Consider the following 20,371-nt stretch of genomic DNA (forward strand, 5'->3'; position numbering starts at 1 on the left):
TTACATGAAGCAATTAAATCCCCCTTAACTTTGGCTTAAATAACAGGCTTGACGAGACTGACTTCCACAATGCTAAACTAAAATGGAAAACTCCAAAAGAAGAGATCGGAAATACCGGTTTTCATCTTTGGTAGACCCAAATCTGCTGCAGTTAACATTCCAAAGGTAATGGACCCATTTTCTTCAACAGGACACATTCAATGAGAGGTCTGATCTGCTACAAGCACCCAATATATTCATAAAGTACATATATATCCCACTGCAGCTCTGGACTGGAAGAATTAACAGGGAAAGAGAGATCCAGTTTAACTTCTGGCATTGTCACTATCCAATTTTAATCTTTTCTCTGGCCTAAACTATGCCTTGTCCTGAGGTTGCGACAGTGCTACTTCAAGATAATTTCCATGGAGAGGTGGCACAAGAGATGTTTTCTTTTTTTCTCAGCACACTCTGCTAGGGACTGAAAGACCGACAGTGCTGAGATGGTGGGTTTGATGCTTGCAGGGTCCTCAACACACTCCTGAATGAGTCAGGATGGGGAGTCTCTCTTGTCACGGTGCACAAATGCAAAAGACCTCCCTTCTCAGTATCCCCAAGGCTAACAGATATGCAATCTGCCCTTTTGCTGCTACCCCACACCTGACACCGTCTGCATGCAGGCTGACTGAACACACCACCGTTTGCTTTCTGCAGCCTGGTTTTTAGGCTCTTTGCACAGTCATCAGAAAGTGGATAATGTGCATGACAGAGCAGCATACACCTCATTTTACCATGCGTAGAAGAGGATGAATTCAGCTCCATCTCTCCAACCCCAAAATATTCTTACTCACAGAAGCTAGCCCAGCTATACTGCTTATGGGTGTAAACGGCAAGTCCTACACAACAAGGTACGGGATACCTTTCTGCTATTATCACCGTCCCACATGATATCCTGGGCTCTAAATTGGAGAGACAAATGGACCACTCGGTGGATAAAGAACTGGCTGGACGGTCGCACTCAAAGAGTTGCAGTCAACAGCTCGATGTCCAAGTGGAGAGCAGTGACGAGTGGCGTTCCTCAGGGGTCAGTACTAGGGCCTGTACTGTTCAACATCTGTGTCGGCGACATGGACAGTGGGGTTGAGTGTACCCTGAGCAAGTTTGCTGATGATACCAAGCTGTTTGGCGAGGTAGACACGCTGGAGGGGAGGGATGTCATCCAGAGGGACCTGGACAGGCTGTAGAGGTGGGCCCAAGCCAACCTCATGTAGTTCAACAAGGCCAAGTACAAGGTCCTACATCTGGGTCGGGGCAATCCCAAGCACAAATACAGGCTTGGCAGGGAATGACTGGAGGGCAGCCCTGAGGAGAAGGACCTGGGAATACTGATTGATGAGAAGCTCAACATGAGCCAGCAATGTACACTGGCAGCCCAGAAGGCCAACCGTATCCTGAGCTGCATCAGAAAAAGTGTGGCCAGCAGGTCAAAAGAGGTGATTCTGACCCTCTACTCCACTCTTGTGAGACCTCATCTGGAGTACTGAATCCAGCTCTGGAGTCCCCAACAGAAGAAGGACATGGACCTGCTGGAGCGCATCCAGAGGAGGGCCATGAAGATGATCCAAGGGCTGGAGCACCTCTCCTATGAGGAAAGGCTGAAAGAGTTGGGGCTGTTCAGCCTGGAGAAGAGAAGGCTCCGGGGAGATCTTATTGAGGCCTTCCAGTACCTAAAGGGGGCCTACAGGAGAGCTGGGAAAGAACTTTTTACTAGGTCATGTCATGATAGGACGAGGGGGAATGGCTTTAAACTGGAAGAGGGCAGGTTTAGATTAAACATTAGGAAGAAATTTTTCACTTTGAGGGTGGTAAGGCACTGGAACAGGTTGCCCAGAGAAGTTGTTGAGGCCCCATCCCTGGAGGTGTTCAAGGCCAGGCTAGACGTGGCCTTGGGCAACCTGGTCTAGTGGGAGGTGTCCCTGCCTATGGCAGGGGGGTTGGAACTCAATGATCTTCAAGGTCCCTTCCAACCTAAACCATTCTATGATTCTATGATTATATATGTCACCTTTCAGGTGTTCATAACAACCTCGTAACAATTCAGCCCCTGTTGCAGCAGGAAAAGAGCACCTCAGCCTGGATACCCTTACTGAGTTGTTTAGTTTAGTACAATATCAACAGTGTTTGCTTTCAAAGTTTATGAAATTATTACAAAGCTAAAATAAGGCTTAGAGCATTTTGTGTCGGTAGAACTCAAACCCAATTCTTAATATTGCAGTGGTTAGAAAACACATGAATTTGCATTAATTGCTTTTGATATTTACAATTATTTTTTTAAAAGTCACACCTTCTCAAGGTTAAAAAAACCCACAACCCATAAAGGCAGTTTTCATAATGATTTTTTCAGTGCCATGTGGCTAATACACACTGTGCTGAATTTTAAGGTCATGTATTTATTTGGAAGTGCAATTAAGCAAATGCTATTTTCATCACCATGAATATATTCTGGGACCAGGACTAAAACTCCTGGTGCAAAGCTCCCCTTAAGGACTTGCAGAACTATCCAGATAGTTGCTCTTTATATATTCACAAATACACAGCCATGTGCATATCTGTGTATCTGAGTGAACAGATGAGATGCCCAAAAGGGAGAGAGAAGGTCAGACAGACTGAGAAAGTTGTTGGTGTCTCCCCTTCTTTTCAACCCCCTAACATGAACCTTGCAAAATTTTCCATCTGAAAGTTCTCTCTTGGATTGGAATTGGCAAACATAGTTCAAATTATTTCCTAGTTGTAATAATGGAAGCTCGAAATTAAATTTCAGGTACCTGCATCTTTTTATTGGAAATAAATAGATACAAATCAGGTTTCACTGATCCTAGATTGTAGTATGCTGTCCTGGTTTCGGCTGGGATAATTTTCTTATTAGCAGCTGGTATAGTGCTATGTTTTGGATTTAGGATGAGAATAACATTGATAACATACTAATATTTTAGTTGTTGCTAAGGAGTTAAAGACTTTTCAGCTTTTCATACTGGCCTGCCAACAAGAAGACGAGGGCCACCCAAGAAGCTGGGAGGGACACAGCTGGGACAGCTGACCCAAACTGGCCAAAGGGATATCCTATACCATATGAAGTCATATGCAGCATAGAAAACTGGGGAAGAAGAAGGAAGGGAGGGACGTTGGGAGTTACGGCGTTTGTCTTCCCAAGTAACCGTTATGTGTGACGGAGCCCTGCTTTCCTGGAGATGGCTGAACACCTGCCTGCCGATGGGAAGTAGTGAATGAATGCCTTGTTTTACTTTGCTTGTGTGCCTGGCTTTTGTTCTACTTATTAAACTGTCTTTATCTCAACCCACGAGTTTTCTCACTTTTCACATTCCCTCCCCCACCCCACTGGGGGTGAGCGAGCAAGAGGCTGAGTGGTGGTGCTTAGTTGCCGGGTGGGGTTAAACCATGACATATGCCCTAACTCATACGCTTGTGTCACCGTAACTACCAAGCTATAAGCCTGTAATTTTTGCGGATGGATGATTTTATTCCATCCTCCATTTTCTCCCCACCAATGGACCTCACAACGCATTCTTTTTTCTAGCATAGTCAGAGGCAACAAATTGTTGAGCAAGTTGCTCAGGTGGAAGGGGAGTTGGAGAGCTATATGAACCTCCGTATCTCCCCAGTGGTTAATGCAGTCAGCAGTTACCTTTGGCCTCTGTGAGCTCAGCATTTTCCAGCTATTCATCTTCACTTCTCTAAAGAGCTCTATAAAAGTTAACAGCACAAAGAACACGCTAGAGATTAGCGCAACTCATACAAATACACAGGAACCGACTGGCAGTGTAACGATTTTTCTCTGCTAGGGTAGGGTCTATGGCAGGAGAAGCCTTCACAGACCTTTGCGTAAATCTGGTCCTTAAAAAGACATGAGAGATCATTGTCATAATTGTCAGCGCACAAAAGTTAACAACAGTCAGGTCACCAACTGTTTGTGATGCTGGAAAAATCATTGGGAACAGCATTTGTGTTTCAATTTCTTCCTTGGGACAGACTTGCTCTTCTCAGCAGTTTCCCCTTGAGTAACATTATTATAAACAACTGTCCTATTTTTATGCAAATTCATGTTTTACAGGAGATAAGACAGTAATGATAAATTCTTCCCATTTCCTAACACTAGATGAGAAAAACTCCACTCCATAAAGAAGCAAAATTGTAATATCAGAGTGTCATTCTTAACGGGGGTGAAATATATTCCCTTATTAGCAGGAACAGAACATCATTTGTTCTTGTAACATGATCTGGTTGTCTGGAAAGAAAAATCCTAGTTAATCATTTTATTTTATTATATTTTTTCCGATGACTGAAATTTACACAAATGAAAATAACTAGGGATTCATCATGGGTTGACAATACTTTCAGATTAATAACGGGTGGTGTCGCATCTCCTCTAAATTACTAACTACCTTGACAGACAGCTAATAAACACTGCAGCCCAGTGCAGCAGCCTCCTACACATTACATTGTCCCCTGGGTGTTAAACAACACAAGATGTGCAGATTAGGAACGTTACTCATTTGCATAAATTAAGCCCCGGCTCTGCCTTACCTTGTCTCCTTGTCCTTGGGCATCGCAGGTGACCCATAGCCAAAAGCCTGCTTGTCGACTGGAGAGGGCACCGCCTCGGCCATGCCCGGGAGGCCGAGGGCGCTCCGTGCTTTCGCGTCCCCAAACACAGGCGGTCCCGGCTCCTTTTTGAAGGACTGGCGGCTGGGGGAAGACCTGTCAGGCTGGATGGTGTGGGGGAGAATGTGAGCACTATGGTGAGGATGAATATCGATCATTCTCATGTCAGCCACCCTGTGGGGCGAGGCAGGAGGTGTTTTAGAGCCGAGAGTGGGCAAATGGCTCTCCGGGTACTTTCGTGACTTTGGTCTGTACAAGGACTGCTCCAGCATTTCAGGCTGCATAGAGGGGTTGCAGTAAGTGCTTGACGACCTCATGGCACTGCGATGGTAGGCTACAATGTGATCGGGGGCATCAAGGGGGTGTCCAGAGTGGGGTGCAGCCACACTCATCCTCCCCTCGTGAAACAAGTAGGGGTCACCGTACAGACCTTCATTTCGCATCAGGGCAAGGTTTTTGTTACTCATGTCCTCATCTGGCTTCACGTCCCGTCTCTCCAAAATGGCGCTTGGGCTGGGTGATATCGAGCGCGAGGCTGGCATGCTGGAGAGCCGGTCCCTGGGGATGGTGGCATTACCTGGCACACCCATGGGCCGGCCCCCGCCGTAGGGAATCCTGGACGGAGAGGGAGGCATGGAGTGGGGCACCGGGGTGGAGGGCGGAGAGCTGGGCATCGCGTGCGGAGGGTGCGTGGCAGATCCGGGGCGGGAAGCACTTGGGCCATCTCGGCCCATATAAGCAATTTCCCTCTGCATCTGGAAAGAAAAGGAAAAACATATAAGATATAAAATTACTGACTGAGCAAAACATGATGTGGGTTGTGACAACCTTGACATCTACAGAAAAAAAAGGGAAAATACCCAAACCCTCAAGACCAAATAATTTGTCATCTAAATAAAACACTTTGGGACCTCAGTGCCTAAACAAAATAACAACCATAAACAGCAATAAAATGGACTGCATGTTAAAGGAACATGAGAGTTTTAAAAATGTTTTTACTTATGCAAGTACCATCTTACCCTAATCTGATATTCACAGCTAGCAAAGCTGAAATCGGGGGGTTCAGTGCCAGGTGTTCTAAGTACATGTAGCCAGTGACAGACTTAAACAGTTTATTGATCAGACACACAGGGTAGAGTTCACTGATTCCAAACCAGGAAGAAAATGCTGATGCTCTGGCACCACAAACAGACCTGAAGTCCTTAGACAAGATACATAAACATTACAGCTAACTGGCTGTTTGCTTCAGGGCAGGATTATAGCCTTTTGCTAATAATTTGATGTGGTCTTTAATACACAAAGGATACACAAAGCACAGGAGAACAACGCTCACAAACATTTATTGACTGTAACACAGTCAAGTTGCAGGAAAACAGTTTGACCATACAAAACATGTGCCATGAGTTTCCTTCATTGCAAAGATAACAGTGCTTCAGACAGTTTGTAGAGCATGCACTCAGAAAGCCACAGAACACTTTATCACAGTTTTGTAAGCAGCAGCACTAACTGCCAGCAGTAAGGAATGAGCAATCAAGGAAAAGAAAGGGAAAACTTCCACAACAACTTATTAGTGCTTTCCTAACAGAGGCCTTGGCAAAAATCTGCAACGGATACTTGTGCTTCCAAGGCTGTAGCATCTCCCTCTGACCTCTCTAGGTGGCTGAACACTGTCAATGACGGACACAGGAGAAATTCTCCCTCTAGCAAGCATCACGTGCCTGCTCTGGTGCCGCTAGGGTAAGGTGGATAAACAGGGAGATGAAAAAGTCAGCTGGGTTCCACTAACTACATAAGAAAAAAACCTACAGCCTCTGAAATTTGTGTTGGGAATTTCAACCTCCTTCTCCATTACTTCCAAGGGATTGTAGATTGAGCATCACCAAGCCTGACTACACATTCCTAAAGTTACAGAGCACACACTAATATTGACTGGGAGTTGCCGATCTGAAATCTTCACCCTTTTTCTCCCCTCTCACTTCTTGCTCTGACAATGTGACTGGATTCACTGCAGTTACAGTGATCCAGGGCTGATGAAGCAAGAAATTACATTCTACTCCTGCCCCACCACAGGTTTTTCCACCGGTAAGGGAATTGCGATGGCTGTATATAAACAATAGCTGCTCTCATCACGGCAGGCTCCACACTCGGGAATTACAAATGACGTTCCCCAGGGCCAGAGATCAAAAGTCTGGAGTATCAGGTATCAGAAAGAAGAAAGGAGATAACCTGATTGTGGCAGCAGCAATAATAAATAAGTATAACAGAACAAAGGAGCGCTCTGGGATGGGTCATAAATGAGCCAGACAAAAGTCATCAAGCCAAAGGGAAACATGGAATAATTTTTTCATTTGCACAGAGAATTACTGTAGTCTGGAATTTAAAATAAAATATAACTAAACAGTATTAATAAAATTATCAGTGGGCATTCAACATAGTTTTCTATCGCCTTGAAGAAACACTGTGACATACTGAGCTGTATTGTGCATTCAGACTCTGGACCTGGGCCAGCAGAACGAAAAGACTCCTACTGAGAAGCTTTGGGAACATGCCTCCAGGGACAGGCAGCCACAGATGTTTTGCACTGAGAGAAGAGCCCGGAGAAAGAAAATCCTCCTTGGTTTCTACTGCACAAGCTATACCATGCCCTGTTTAGTTCCTTCAGCTAAAGCTACAACAGATGCAATAGTATCTGGCACAGAAACCATAGGCACGGGGATACGCTGGGTTGCAGTGAGAGGAAAATTCCAATGTTACCTTGTAGGGAGGAGAAAATTTCCATGGGAAGCTTTGAAAGCAACAGGTTTAATTTCCCCTAACTTCTGGACTTCATATTCCTGTATATGCTCATTCTTTTCTCATAAGTTAAAGAAATCTGTCAGAGAAAAAATCCTATTTTCCACCTTAATGTGGCCATACTTTAAGATGGAAATGAGGATTTCAAACATGGGGCTGAGGAATTGCTCAAAACCCTGTCTGAGTATTGACATATATAATGCTATTTGCTTTTGCTTTAAAATAGCGCTTGGAGTACGTAGTCTGAATCAAGACCCCATTGGGCTGGGCAGGGCGCAAACGCCTGGGCAGACACCCCCTTCCTGAAAAGTTCACTTTCTATTTTAAGCCGTGACTCAGCCCCCGGGTGGAGTGTGCGGAAGGGGAGAACAGTCGGAGCCACAGAGTCCAGGGTGCCCCGGGAGGTGCACTGGGGCGGGTGGGCTGGGCAGGGACATGAGCTGGTGACCAGGAGCCAGGCAGCCTTACCTGGATCACAATGTCTTCTGCCACCTGGTCGATATTTTGCCTCTTTCCACTTTTCTCTCTTCTCCAAAATCTCCAGATTCTTTGCTAATAGCAACTTTAAAAATGTGAACGATGGTCTCTTCTTGCTTCTCTCACCTCATATTCAAGGCACACACTACTCTCTCTCATATATACCCCCCCTTTCTGTGCTGTTTTTCTTATTCTGTCCTCCACCACAAAACCCCCATGTTGCTCAATGAAAATACATACTTGAATACGCAGGCTGTCTTGAGCCACATGTTCTTGGACTTCAACTGCATGACTCAGGGACAGAGAAAGAGGATATTTGGCTTATCTGAGCCTCTAAATACTAGGTGCTATCACAGCCAATTGCTTTGAGGGCAAAAGGAAGAAGATTTTTTTTGTGCAAGGATCATGAGCTTTTCGACTGCAGCCATGTAATACATTTGCCTGAGGGCGTGGTTTTCTTTAGCACATAGCTCTTCCTTGTTCATACTGCCTGTAGACTTTACGTCCTCAAAACAGCAACTTGTTTTGTCAATCCTTAGGTTAAAATATGGCAAACAGCTAGCAAGAATCCCTGTATAAAACATTTGAGGGGAAAAGGCATCACTGAGAATCTTTCACTTTCTGTAGTAAAAAAGATCATGCCACATTTAAACCTGTGGAGGTTTTTGGTCAGTCTAACAGCACTTAAGTCTGTAAGATACAGATTCGGAATTTTTTTTAAATTCCGGAAGAATATAGAGAGACTGAAGAGTGTCTCTATATACTGAAGAGCAAACATAAACCCCAGTTATGTTCTTTATTTCAAAACTAGTAGGCATACTCAATAACTTGCTGTATTTTGAATATGACTATAAGCAGAAAGGTAGCAAACCAGCTATCCATCCACCCAAATGGATGACCAGTCTTGCTCCTGGTAGCTCACATAAAGGGCGGGCGGACCCAGTGTCTCTGCATACAGCAGGACACAAAGCTTGTGGCAGCTCCTAGCCTCTTGAACAGCACGGCTCCCCTGAAAGGAGGACAGAGTTGTGCTATCATAAACCTTATGGAAAGCAAAGAGCAATCTGCTGTTCAGTGGTTCAACACCTGGTGATTTCTGAAGTACAATCCAGTACGTCTTGTTGTCCATCAGGACCACTGCAACACTACGCTGATCTGTATTCTAAATTTGTTAGGTCTGTCCTATCTCATAGGTCACTCTTGTGGTCTATCCCAACACGTGCATCTCACAATGAAGAAACCATCCTTACTTCTGTGTCTCCAGCTGCCTCAACACATCATTCGCACCCGTGGCACACATCAGACAGGGCATGCGGAGCCGTGCCTGCATTGCACACCAGGGCAATGCCAGCTAGCACTAAGCTCTAAGCCTACCACTGATTCATGATCACCACACCAACCCTTCACCTCACCACACAGCTGGATACCAGAGGTACAGCCTGACTCACGCCATTATCTGCTAACATCTCATAGCAAAACATGGGCAAAGGGAAAAATAGGCAGACTTTCTGACCTGGCAGCCCTTCCCATTGCTCTCCCAGGCCTTGTCTACGTCAAGAGAGAACACAGCAACTGGCTTTGCCCCAAGGATTTCAGCCTGCCAAAATACCTACACGGAGCATGTTCCCTAGATGGAGCTTATCCATGCACCCTTTTGGAGACACCCCGGAGTTCCCAGCGGACTCCATTAATCACCTCTCAGGCATGTGAATCTGGTACTTTTTTTACTCTCCCGTTGACACCCTGTGTTCCCCTGAGGAAGCTGCACCTGTGCTCCTCAAGCTGGCTCACCCAACAGTAAACAGAGGACACCTGCAAAGAACTTTATTGAGAGATTGGAGAGTCTTTGATGAGAAAACTACAGAAATGCTAAGTACTGATACAATACTGATAAGTTCATCTCTCTGTAATGAGACCTTTTATGGAAATTGCTCACCAGAAGAAAATCTTCTAAAAAGTGAGGCAATCCTTCACTTTTGTAATCAGGAATGACTTAATTAAAGAAGCGCAAATCCAACAATGCAATCCATTAGTTTGTTCTTTCCTCACAAAAATAAATTGACAGCTTTACTGTACTAGTTATCCAAAACCCTCTGTTTAATCAGTAGTTGCAGTATATGATACCACTTCTGTTATGACTTGATCTTTCATTCAGATTGTGTTTGGACAGCTGAAAGCACAAATCCACTTTTGCAAAAAAACCTGTCATATATGGTTTTAATATTTCTAAAATAATGTAATCTACAATAAGTAATAGTGCACTTGAAAACTACAGAATTGCAAAACAGTCTGAAACTGAAATTTTTAAAATATCTGTACCATGATTATCTGTCTGAAGTCAAATCCTTATGCTGTCAGACATCACTGAGAGGTTGTCACACTTGTCTGTTCTTGCATTCTCATAGTATGCCTTTTAATTCCTATAAATTTCCCCATTCTATTGGGTCATTAAAGAAAAAAAAAAACAGGCTGGCTGCAGCTGCGGGTTCCTCCAGCTGCCCAATGCCGTACTTGAAAACTGCAAACACATTACTGTAATTTTTAGCTTTTTCTGGTCAGGAGCTCTCCAATGAAAAATACTTTCAGCAGACAATGCTAATCCAAAAGAGCTGAAATGTTTGTTAAAAACATCAGTAAAGACAAAAGTTGGAAAAAAACACCCAGCAGATTTCAGTCAAACGCTGACATTATTTCTTATCAGACATCCCTGGAGTGCTCTAGAGCTTTGGCTTTCCAGATTCATAGACCTGGGGCAACTTGGTCAGAGTCTGCCCTGGGGTAGGGAGCCTGGCTCTTCCATAGTCTCTTCAGCAGAGCTCGTACTTGGTAGCTTTGGGGTAATCTTCTAGACCAAGTAGGAAGACATGCCAGGGGTTTCAGTGTCCATCGCTCCTCAGCAGTGCTCCCAGACTAGAGGTTTATTTGTTAGTTTTGGCTACGAATGGGCCCCCTAATGCCCAAAAGAATGAGTTCAGCCCATGAAACAGCTGACCTAGGCTAAGTTGGAGACCTGGCCTCAGCTGAGTCTGGCCCCACAGTACAAGGCTCTAGGAATTGCCAGGGTTCACAATTGTGTTTCATTATGGGAACCACATGCTGATAAAATAAAACTGATTTCAAATGTTCAAACTTCCCATGAATGGGGAACTCCAAGACCCAGCTAACTGTTAACATGTCCCACATATTTCTATTGGTTTTTTCCTGCATAATTTTCCAGACAAGGAGTTGCAGAACCCCCTGAGAAATCTTAGCATTTATTATAATTAACTTCCCACTCTTAGCATGCATCTAGGTTTCACTTCTTTAGCTCCTTTTGCACAGTTTTGGTATATGCCCAGCTGTAAAATCTCTGTATTATGGTGAAATAGGAGTTCAGCTAAAAACTCAGAACATCTATGAAACCACAATTTTCTGACTCTAGTGACTGATTACACCAGAACAGGATACTTAGTTGGACATATATGGATACGGCAAGAGAATCACTGGTCTTTTCTTCTTCCGTTTATGCTCTTAATTCTATGTTTTTTCTTTCCCTTGATCAACAATGCTGCAATCAGACAATATAAGATGTTTCTTAGGATGAGCCTGTGAGGGTAAGTGATGGTGAATCCACGCAGTGCTCCAGTTTCTATGTTCATAGACTTTTTTTTGCCAGGCTCAGCTGGCTAGAAGCTGACATGAACAAAATAGAAGAACCAGAAGATGATGTTCACCATCCTAGGAAGTGGAATTTAGAGCACATAAACATGACCTTCCAGAAAGGAGGTGAGTGAAGCTGAATCAGGTGTTGTCACTACTCAATATCACTGCAACATCCAGTCTCCGCACCCTTCTGACAGTTGTGCAGGCGTACACAAAGGTTATGGCATAACCAGTATTTCATCCTCAAGAACAGAATTTTTAGGATACCATACTGTAACTGCCCATACACTGGCTTGAAGCTCAGCCACAGCATCACTTCCCTTTCCGTGCCACAGAGGATCAAACACATTCTTAACATTATTGTCCCTTATTTTATACCTGTATCTTTAATGCATACTTGTGCATGACCCCAGTCCCTACAGTGATCCAAATGTTTTACCTCAAGGTATTTTACATGTCTCAGTATGTCCTTTTATATCTCCGACTACATATAAACTTAATTCATACCATATCTTAAAGGTCCCATGGGGAAAACAAAGAATACCTAGTTCACTTTTTACTGAATGTAAAACAGATCCATAAAATTCTAAGCTAACCACAAAACAAATTTAATGATAATATCAAAAATAATGTTTGATTGCTTCACCTTGCCTTTAAGTCAATGAGCATGCTGAAGATGGATCATGCAAACAAGCAGAGAGGAGAGTTTCAGACCAAATCCTACGCAGTCTGCTCTTTCAGACATAATTGCTTCAGCTTTCCTGATGCTACTCTAAGTATTTATTTCTACAGTTAAAACCAGTAGCACTCTTATTACACTCTCAGAAAACATTGTTACCTACGGACAAATAAAACAATCTTTGATAAGATTTTTGCTGTGAAATAATTAAAGCCACTTACTGTAACTTAAGGAAATCACCTGTATGGCTACAGCAGTGAGATGAACATTTGGTTCCACTTCTTCTAATAAAGGACTTTTTGTTTTCAGCCTTGAATCTAAATCCTTAGTCTACAGTATAATATTTTGTATATCCGTGCCTTCTGGGAAGAGGTTTTGAAACAGTAAAAATGTTCCTGGTTCCCTCTGCTCACAACAGGGGCAGGCCATCTTGCTTTACCCGGTCATCTAAGTAATGCTGCTTCAATAGACTGAAGTACTTTTCCACATGACAAGCCTGCAATTTCTCCTCCCCTTCGAAATTAGTCACTAAATAACCTCCTTGGCATGTGACCCAGTCACAAACTGTGCAACACTATGTGATTCAATCGCTCAACCATTTTTTAATGTGTGCCTATAAGATGTATAGAAAGGGACTAACATTATGGAATGAAGCACAAGAGAGACTCACAAAGGGGAAAGCTGTAAATAAAATAGGGAGTAACCTCCGTTTGGGTAAGACAGTGCATTTCAAAGGCAACAATATGAAACACATACATATTAATTCCCCAACAGGTGAAGACCTCCAATTATTTAGCAAACCCAGTACATACAATTCTAGAAAAAAATACAGCAGTTATAAACCTTAGAAGCTTTTCACGTACTCAGATCAGTAGTGACACTTGGTAGAAGGAAGCGCAAGCCCCTCCCGTGGGGGAGGCTGTCTACTCATTAACCAGGTACCTGAGCTACTTGGCTAACCTGAACTTTGGGGCCCCCATAAATCAATTTCATTGTTATCTCTGCAACACACCACATTAGCCGTTATGACTTGGGTGGTGTTTTTTTTTTTTTGTTGGTTTTTGTTTTGTTTTGGTTTGGTTTGGTTTTTTAAAAAAGGGAACAATTGAGAAGGCAAATTTAAAAAAAAATAAATTTAGAATAGGAAGGATGCTTCCCTCCCTTCCATCCCCTCACCCAAAAAGATCATAGAATATATATATATATATAAAAAAGAATGTCTTCTTAAAAATACAGTATTTGCAGTCTTAAAGAGATGGCACTTAAATATCATAGGGGGAAATCTCATGACATGAGCACTTCCCAGTCCTGTAGTTATTGTCTTGGGGGGGGGGGGGGGGGAGTGTTTGCTGTTGGTTTGGGGTTTTTTTTGCTTGTTTGGGTTTTTTTTTTTTTGCTTGTTTTTGTTTTTATGCCAGTAAAAAATTGCCTATATCATCATGACTGGCATTCAAAGGAATGAAGATACAATTTAAGCACATGACCATGAACTAATATTGCTGTAAAGAACCAGTTATGGTGTGACCTTACTGGAGTAACATTTCTGTTTCACAGTGCTGCGCTCAGTCTCTCCGCCATTAGTGAGGGAAGCATCACTCATTCCCACTACAAAAGGGCAATCTGACACAAAGCATTTAAGTAACAAGGCAAAGATCAGAGCAGATGTGGTAGCCAAAACTAAAACCCCCGGTGTTCTACCCCTTACTACACACAGCCCAACAGCAGAGAAGTCCTCCAGCTTTGTAGACAGCTGCTGTGTATTCTGATTTGTAATGTACATTGTAAATTTCTACGCCATTATTGATCCTGATCAGAACTTCACAAAATTTATATGTAGTGTAATATAAACAGTCTTTTCAGAAAAGTACAAAATATTAATTTTGTCTTAAATGTTTAGTTTTATAATAATATTTTATTATTTTAATAATATTTTATTAAATATTTGCACTAGAACTATAATAAAGTATTATTATGGCACAGAAACAATGCTAAACCTATTTATTTTTATTTCAAATTTAATCAGTCAAGGCTTGTTTCTTCCAGTATAAGAGTAAAGCAGTATTTACCATTGAAGCATCTGGTTTATATTTGGCAGGTTTAACTAACCAGTCAAGCATCCCCTTTTAATGAATGGATGTATATATTTGACCTAGTTAAAAAGCTGCTTAGGTCTGCTGACCATCCAGACTCAAAAACATCAAGAGTAAAAAATACAAGCAAATTATCCTGGTACACTTTTATGCCACGCATGCTTTCCAACAGTTGCACAGTATATTCTCAAAGTATATCCATGTTCTTCCTTACAGGCTAACAAACCTGCAGTGAGAAATCACATTATTATGCTAATATGCAGGATAAAAAAAGACCACTATATTTCACTGTAGTTTCTCTGCAATGAATTGCAAGCTGGTAGGATGCACATTTTCAGTAATTGGACTCTAGCATGATAAAGTATATCCCAGAACATCAGACATACTATAACTAGTTCTCCATACATCTGGCACTATATGCAAAAGTCTTCAAGTATGTCTGATGCATACGAAAAGTTTTTCATGAGAGGAATGAATCTTCTTTTAATTTTAAAATACATCAGGCACAACATCATAAATATTGCACAGATATATCATTACCAAGACTGTAATTTAATTTGTAGGTTCTAACAATGCATAGAAACTATTCAAGCATCACTTTCCATTTCAATTACTTTATCAGAACCCTCAAACCTTGTCTAACTTGCCATGTATCATCCCATGTTTAATTACTTGTCATATATTTGTTTATAACATACTGTACAGAACAAGAGTTCCTTTTCAGTTTAACCCGCTGCATAAACAAAGGGCATGCCCCTAAGAGACCCAACACCCTATGCTTCACTGAGATCAACCCTGGAAGTTTAGGTTAGCTTATTAGTTTAAAATCAATGTTAATGTCTATGTTAATGACAGGCCTAAGTTACCACTGAGCTAAATCGCTAGTCACCCTACTTTCTCCTGCATTATTAACAACGTTGTTCCATTGGACCTTTCCATCAATTTGCCCATCAAATTAATTTATTTTCTGTTTGCTTCCCTCATTTTTAAGCAGAAAAAAGGTTCGAGACACAACATCAGTAAAAGACACGATTATAAAGCCAGAGAATATTTTGAAGTCTACTGTAGGTTATACACATGTGGCATAGATGTAACTTATTGCTTGACTGCTGATCAAAGTTCTTTCTGTTCCTGATAACAGCTCTTTTGGTTCCTATTCCCTTAATAATACTTTCATGGATGGAAATAATTAAGCAGTTAATGCCTTGTACTGCTGTAAACAACCATTTCCTTGACAGAAAACAGGGAACCACTTACAGGCTGGATTGCCTGTCACTAACTCAGGACTTGGTTTGGTTCTCAGCACTCTGAAGCAAACCTTGTGATGGAATCAATGGGGTTTTGCTAAAACGCAACAAGTTAGTTCAGTCCAGCGCAATCCAAATGGGAAGACAGTTTGCTGATGATGGCTTTTACAGCTGTAAAGAAGCACTATTTTCTCTTGTTTTTTGAGGGGGTGGGTTTTTTGTCAAGGAAGGTCTCATGCCACCTCACCAGTCATATAGCTCACCCAGCTTCTAATTCTGATCCAAGAAACCAACAGTGTAGAAGGACAAAGACCTATGCGTGGAGCTGTCTGCAGGATCTCCTAAATCTCCAGCCTCTGATACACATGACTGACTCTTGAAGGCAGCTGCAGAACCATCATCAGCATCTTTCTTCCCTCTGCTGAGGCAAGCACCATGACAGAAACCCCTCAGTGTGGTTATCCACTTTCTGCAATAAAAGGAGAGAGATCAACCCCTACCTTTGCCTCCAAACATTCAGCGGCAGAAGAAAAAAGTAGTCATATCCAATCCTGATCTCCGTCTCAGCTGCTGCCCCGTGGCACAAATGGAGGAGCAGAACCTAGCCCCCCAAGTCGCTGTCCTTCACAAAGGCACTGTGGTGACACACACCCCGGCACCCAGCCAGGCTGCACTGGTGCCACCCTGCACTCCACAGTGCTCTCCATGACCCTGAATAACTCTCTCAAATTTGCCTCAGCTTTCCCACATCAGCTCTCCAGCCCACTGCCTGTATTTATACCTATGAGGATGTGTGTGGTGTTTCCCCGAAGACTGAAAATCCTACAGAAGCCCTTTGAATTTGAGAGGCCAAGCTAAATAAACAGGGAGGGAACGGAACAGTTCTGGCTGCCTGACACATACTGGATTTGAGATTATTTACAGACTATACTATCTTCTCCTAAACATACATATTGTTTGTTATTCCCTCTGTTTACTAATTCTGAAGGCATGCAGTGAAACAGATATGCCTTGGGGTAGACACAAGTACCATAAAGTTCTGTTATACTTATTCCAAACTCCCTAGTTCTTAAAAAAAAATGCAAACAAACAAACAATCAAACAAAAAGCCCTCCCACACCACAGAGCACATTACTACTAGCTAGAATGAACCACTATAAAGGGGATAGGCAGCTCTACAGCTTCACTGCTGGCAAAGCAGCACACTGGGTAGACCAGCTGGAGCTTGTGGTGTGGAGCAACCTGTATACAAAGCCTTTGAACAGGCACACGAGTGAGCATCTGAGCTCCAAGAGAACAGTGCTTCATTGTAACACGTATATTAACATTACATATACATGCATACATACATGCATATATGTTTTGCATACCAGCAGTACGTCTTTGGCCTATCCTTTGGTGATGGCAGATCGACATAATCAGGAATTTTAGATTTTTAGGGACTTAAAAAACTAAAGGCAAGCAAGTACAAGTGGGAAATCCTATGCTGGAAACTCTATAAGCCTCTCAAAATGTATTTTAAGTTTACTAGTACAAATATAGCCAACTCTCACTGGAGTCGCATGAAGAAGGTTCTGCAAAACTGAACTATTACGTCAGGTCTGCAGTCTGTCTCTCTACCCTGTAATTTAAACCTCATGCTTCCCCCTCATTTCTGTACTGATTTAAACAAAGACATTTTCCTAGCCATAGGAAAATATCACAGTATGTATAGCAGACGTACATGCATTAAGCACCTCTCAAAAGTTAAGACGGCACTATTAGTTGCTCTGTACTGAGGATTTGTCTCACCTAATGTTGCATTAAAAGACAGTCGGCCAGGCACCCTCCAGGGTCAGCTCATTCCCTCTACAGCCGGGTGGGACAAGCTGCCCTTTGGTGTTCCCAGCCTCCTGCCACTGACTGCAGTGGGCGGCAATTTCTACCCTAAGCTTATAAGGATTAGACTTTTTTCCTAATTCTCTATTGTGAGGCTGCCCACATGTCTTTTCATTTAGCTCACTCTCTGCTCTGTTTTTCATCCTAATTTTTTCTTCTTTATAAGTAAAGCTGAGATACTATAACTAGAAGGTATAATGGCAGCTTCATTCCAGCTGCTGCTTGCTAGTCTTGCACCTTAGTGGATTCAACCTGGCCTGTGGTTCCTGTTTGACTATAGTTTGGGTTAATATTATGAGGTTTTGTGGGTTTTTTTGCAGGGTTGGTCAGACCATGAGGGTGGTTTCCAGGAAAGAAGTGAGCAGAGCACTTCAGGTAAATGCCAGCTGGAGCAACCCATGAATGCTTGAGGTCGTTCACGGCAAAGAAGCTACGACCATCACCTATCTTTGCAATCCACTCTCATAGTCGAAGCCAACATATTTGAGATGCACTCCAAAGCTACGAATGGCTTTTGAAACCTAGCACTTAGTTCAGCCATTCCCACTGAAGATGTAGTTAAGGTTCAAAACAGCCTCATCTCCTTCAGACATCGCAGAAAATAACAGCTCTCTACAAGTCAGGCCTTAGTGCAGTATCTCTGAGACTTAATGTGCAGTGGGACTGAGTGATGAGAGATAACACTGAGGTGGCTGTTACCCTTTGTATATGTCTGATCATTAGTGGGGGACAACAGAAATTCTGGTTTGATGAAATCACCACCAAGTTCTGACAACTGGTGAGACACGTCATATGTGTGTGTATGCACGTGTGTGTATGCACATGTGCATGCAGCCCTTACTTCTCAGAAATCTTTTTCCCGTATTAATTCCATCATGTATCAACACCCTGACCACACAGATTTATGACCCCAAGCACACCTGCACATCAAGAGCTCTTGGGCCATCATAACGTCCAATGGCCCTTACCATTCCTAGACTAAGGCCACCTTTTTTCATTTGTAAAACAAGAATCCAACAGAAAGATAAGGGGAAAGCAGTATTACACTTCTTGCCATAAAATGTTGAGCTTACAACGTGCATCAGCTAAATCTAGCTAGAGGAGCAGGCTCTATATTTGGACTAGGCTGGTTACACCTGGACTGAACCTGCTGACACTTCCTAGTTGACGTTGTCACTGATTAGCTGTCAATGAGACAACTTTGCTGACACACTGGGTGAACTCTGATTGGAAGAGCATCCTGGCACCTTGCCTCCTGGCTTGTATCAGAAATAGTGTGGCCAGCAGAACTAGGGAAGCAATCTTCCCCCTGCGCTCGGCACTGGTGAGGCCCCACCTTGAATACTGTGTTCAGTTTTGGGCCGCTCACTACAAGACAGACATTGAGGTGCTGGAGCGTGTCAAAAGAAGAGTAATGAAGCTGGTGAAAGGTCTGGAGAGCAAGTCTTATGAGGAGCAGCTGAGGGAACTGGGGTTGTTTACCCTGGAGAAAAGGAGGCTGAGGGGAGACTTTATCACTCTCCACAACTACCTGAAAGGAGGTTGTAGCGAGGTGGGGGCCAGTCTCTTCTCCCAAGTAACACGCGATAGGACAAGAGGAAATGGCCTCAAGTTGCACCAGGGGAGGTTTAGATTAGGTATCAGGAAAAAGTTCTTCACTGGAAGGGTTATCAAGCACTGGAACAGGCTGCCCAGGGAAATGGTTGAGTAACCATCCCTGGAGGCATTTAAAAGATGTGTAAATGTGGTGCTTAGGGACGTGTCTTGGTGATGGACTTGGCAGTGCTAGGTTAACGGTTGGACTCGATAATCTTAAAGGCTTTTTCCCAACCTAAATGATTCTATGATTCTATGAAAGGAAAGGAGCACAAGGTCATGTAGAGCCTGACCCGGAGCAGTCCCATGAGGGCTTCCAGTCTAGACACAATTTAGGCAAACTGAGCAAAATGATGCATGAGATGCAGCACATTTTGCACTGCCCTGACTGAAATCACAGTGCCTCTGTGCGGCCGTTTATCCCCCAGCAACATTGCATTGTTTGAGCTATCTCCCTGCTACCGATCTGTATTACTTTACTCCTGATCAGCAAGACAAACATCCAGATCAGTGAACAGGCACTCATTTATGCATATTTATGAGCATATTTCATTTCCTACAAACAAATGGAATGCGAGAGTTAAAAAAAATTGTTAAAATTATCCAAATAAGCAGAGAGAAGTTAATAAATCTCTCCTGCTTGATTTTCCTATGCTCCCTTAGTGTACTTTCCAGACAGAATAGTGTGATGAGTACGCTAAGAAACCTCTTGGCATTTCAGCCAAGATTTTTCAGGGTGTTATCACAAATGACAAACATATAAACACACTGAAACATAACACATTTCAATCCTAAAAAGGTCGGATTTACATAATTACATCATTGGTTTGCCAATATCCACATTTATCTCATCAGTATAGCATGGCCCACCCATCCCATAAGCTATTAGACTGTTTGGATTGAACATGTAAAAGCTGTTACTGATTTTATTTGTTTAAAGTTAACATTATGACACCCCTCATAACTAGTGCTGCGTTCAAATTGGTTCTTTTGCTTTCAAACCAACTGTTCGTTTCTTTTGCTTTTCCACAGCTGCTTTTCAGGTAGGGTTTTCGGAGAACGAACAGGAGTCATGTAATTCATGAAGATGTAGCAAGCACCTCCTGCCCCAGTCCCCATTCTCCTTGAAGAGATCAAGCACATCATGTACATAACACAGACAGCCACCACCAATGCAGGGAGCCAAACCCTTCAGACCAGTCTCAATTTCAGCACTTCCTCAGGGCACCACTGAACTGATGGGGTCATCCCTTTTTTTTCCAAAAAAGGAATAGTTTCAAACATGTACAGTTTTGGTACAGATCAGCATT

General features: G+C 42.8%; 1 protein-coding gene across 2 annotated transcripts in view; it reads right to left on the reverse strand.

Annotated features, from left to right (window-relative positions):
* KIAA1217 overlaps positions 1-20,371 on the reverse strand; it is a 102,044-nt gene that overhangs the window by 49,244 nt on the left and 32,429 nt on the right. The window contains exons 1-2 of one of the 2 annotated variants that reach the window (XM_082498972.1): positions 12,472-12,572; positions 4,582-5,414 (exon numbers count right to left, since the gene is read on the reverse strand). In XM_082498972.1, coding sequence (XP_082355098.1) covers positions 4,582-5,414 — 833 coding nt within the window. In that variant the 5' untranslated portion in view covers positions 12,472-12,572. Of the gene's footprint in view, positions 1-4,581; positions 5,415-12,471; positions 12,573-20,371 lie in introns of those variants that run through there. The other variant, XM_082498971.1, reaches the window with a different exon arrangement.

The sequence above is a fragment of the Vanellus vanellus genome (genome assembly GCF_965231255.1).
Source record: "Vanellus vanellus genome assembly, chromosome: 2".
NCBI classification, from domain to species: Eukaryota; Metazoa; Chordata; class Aves; order Charadriiformes; family Charadriidae; genus Vanellus; species Vanellus vanellus.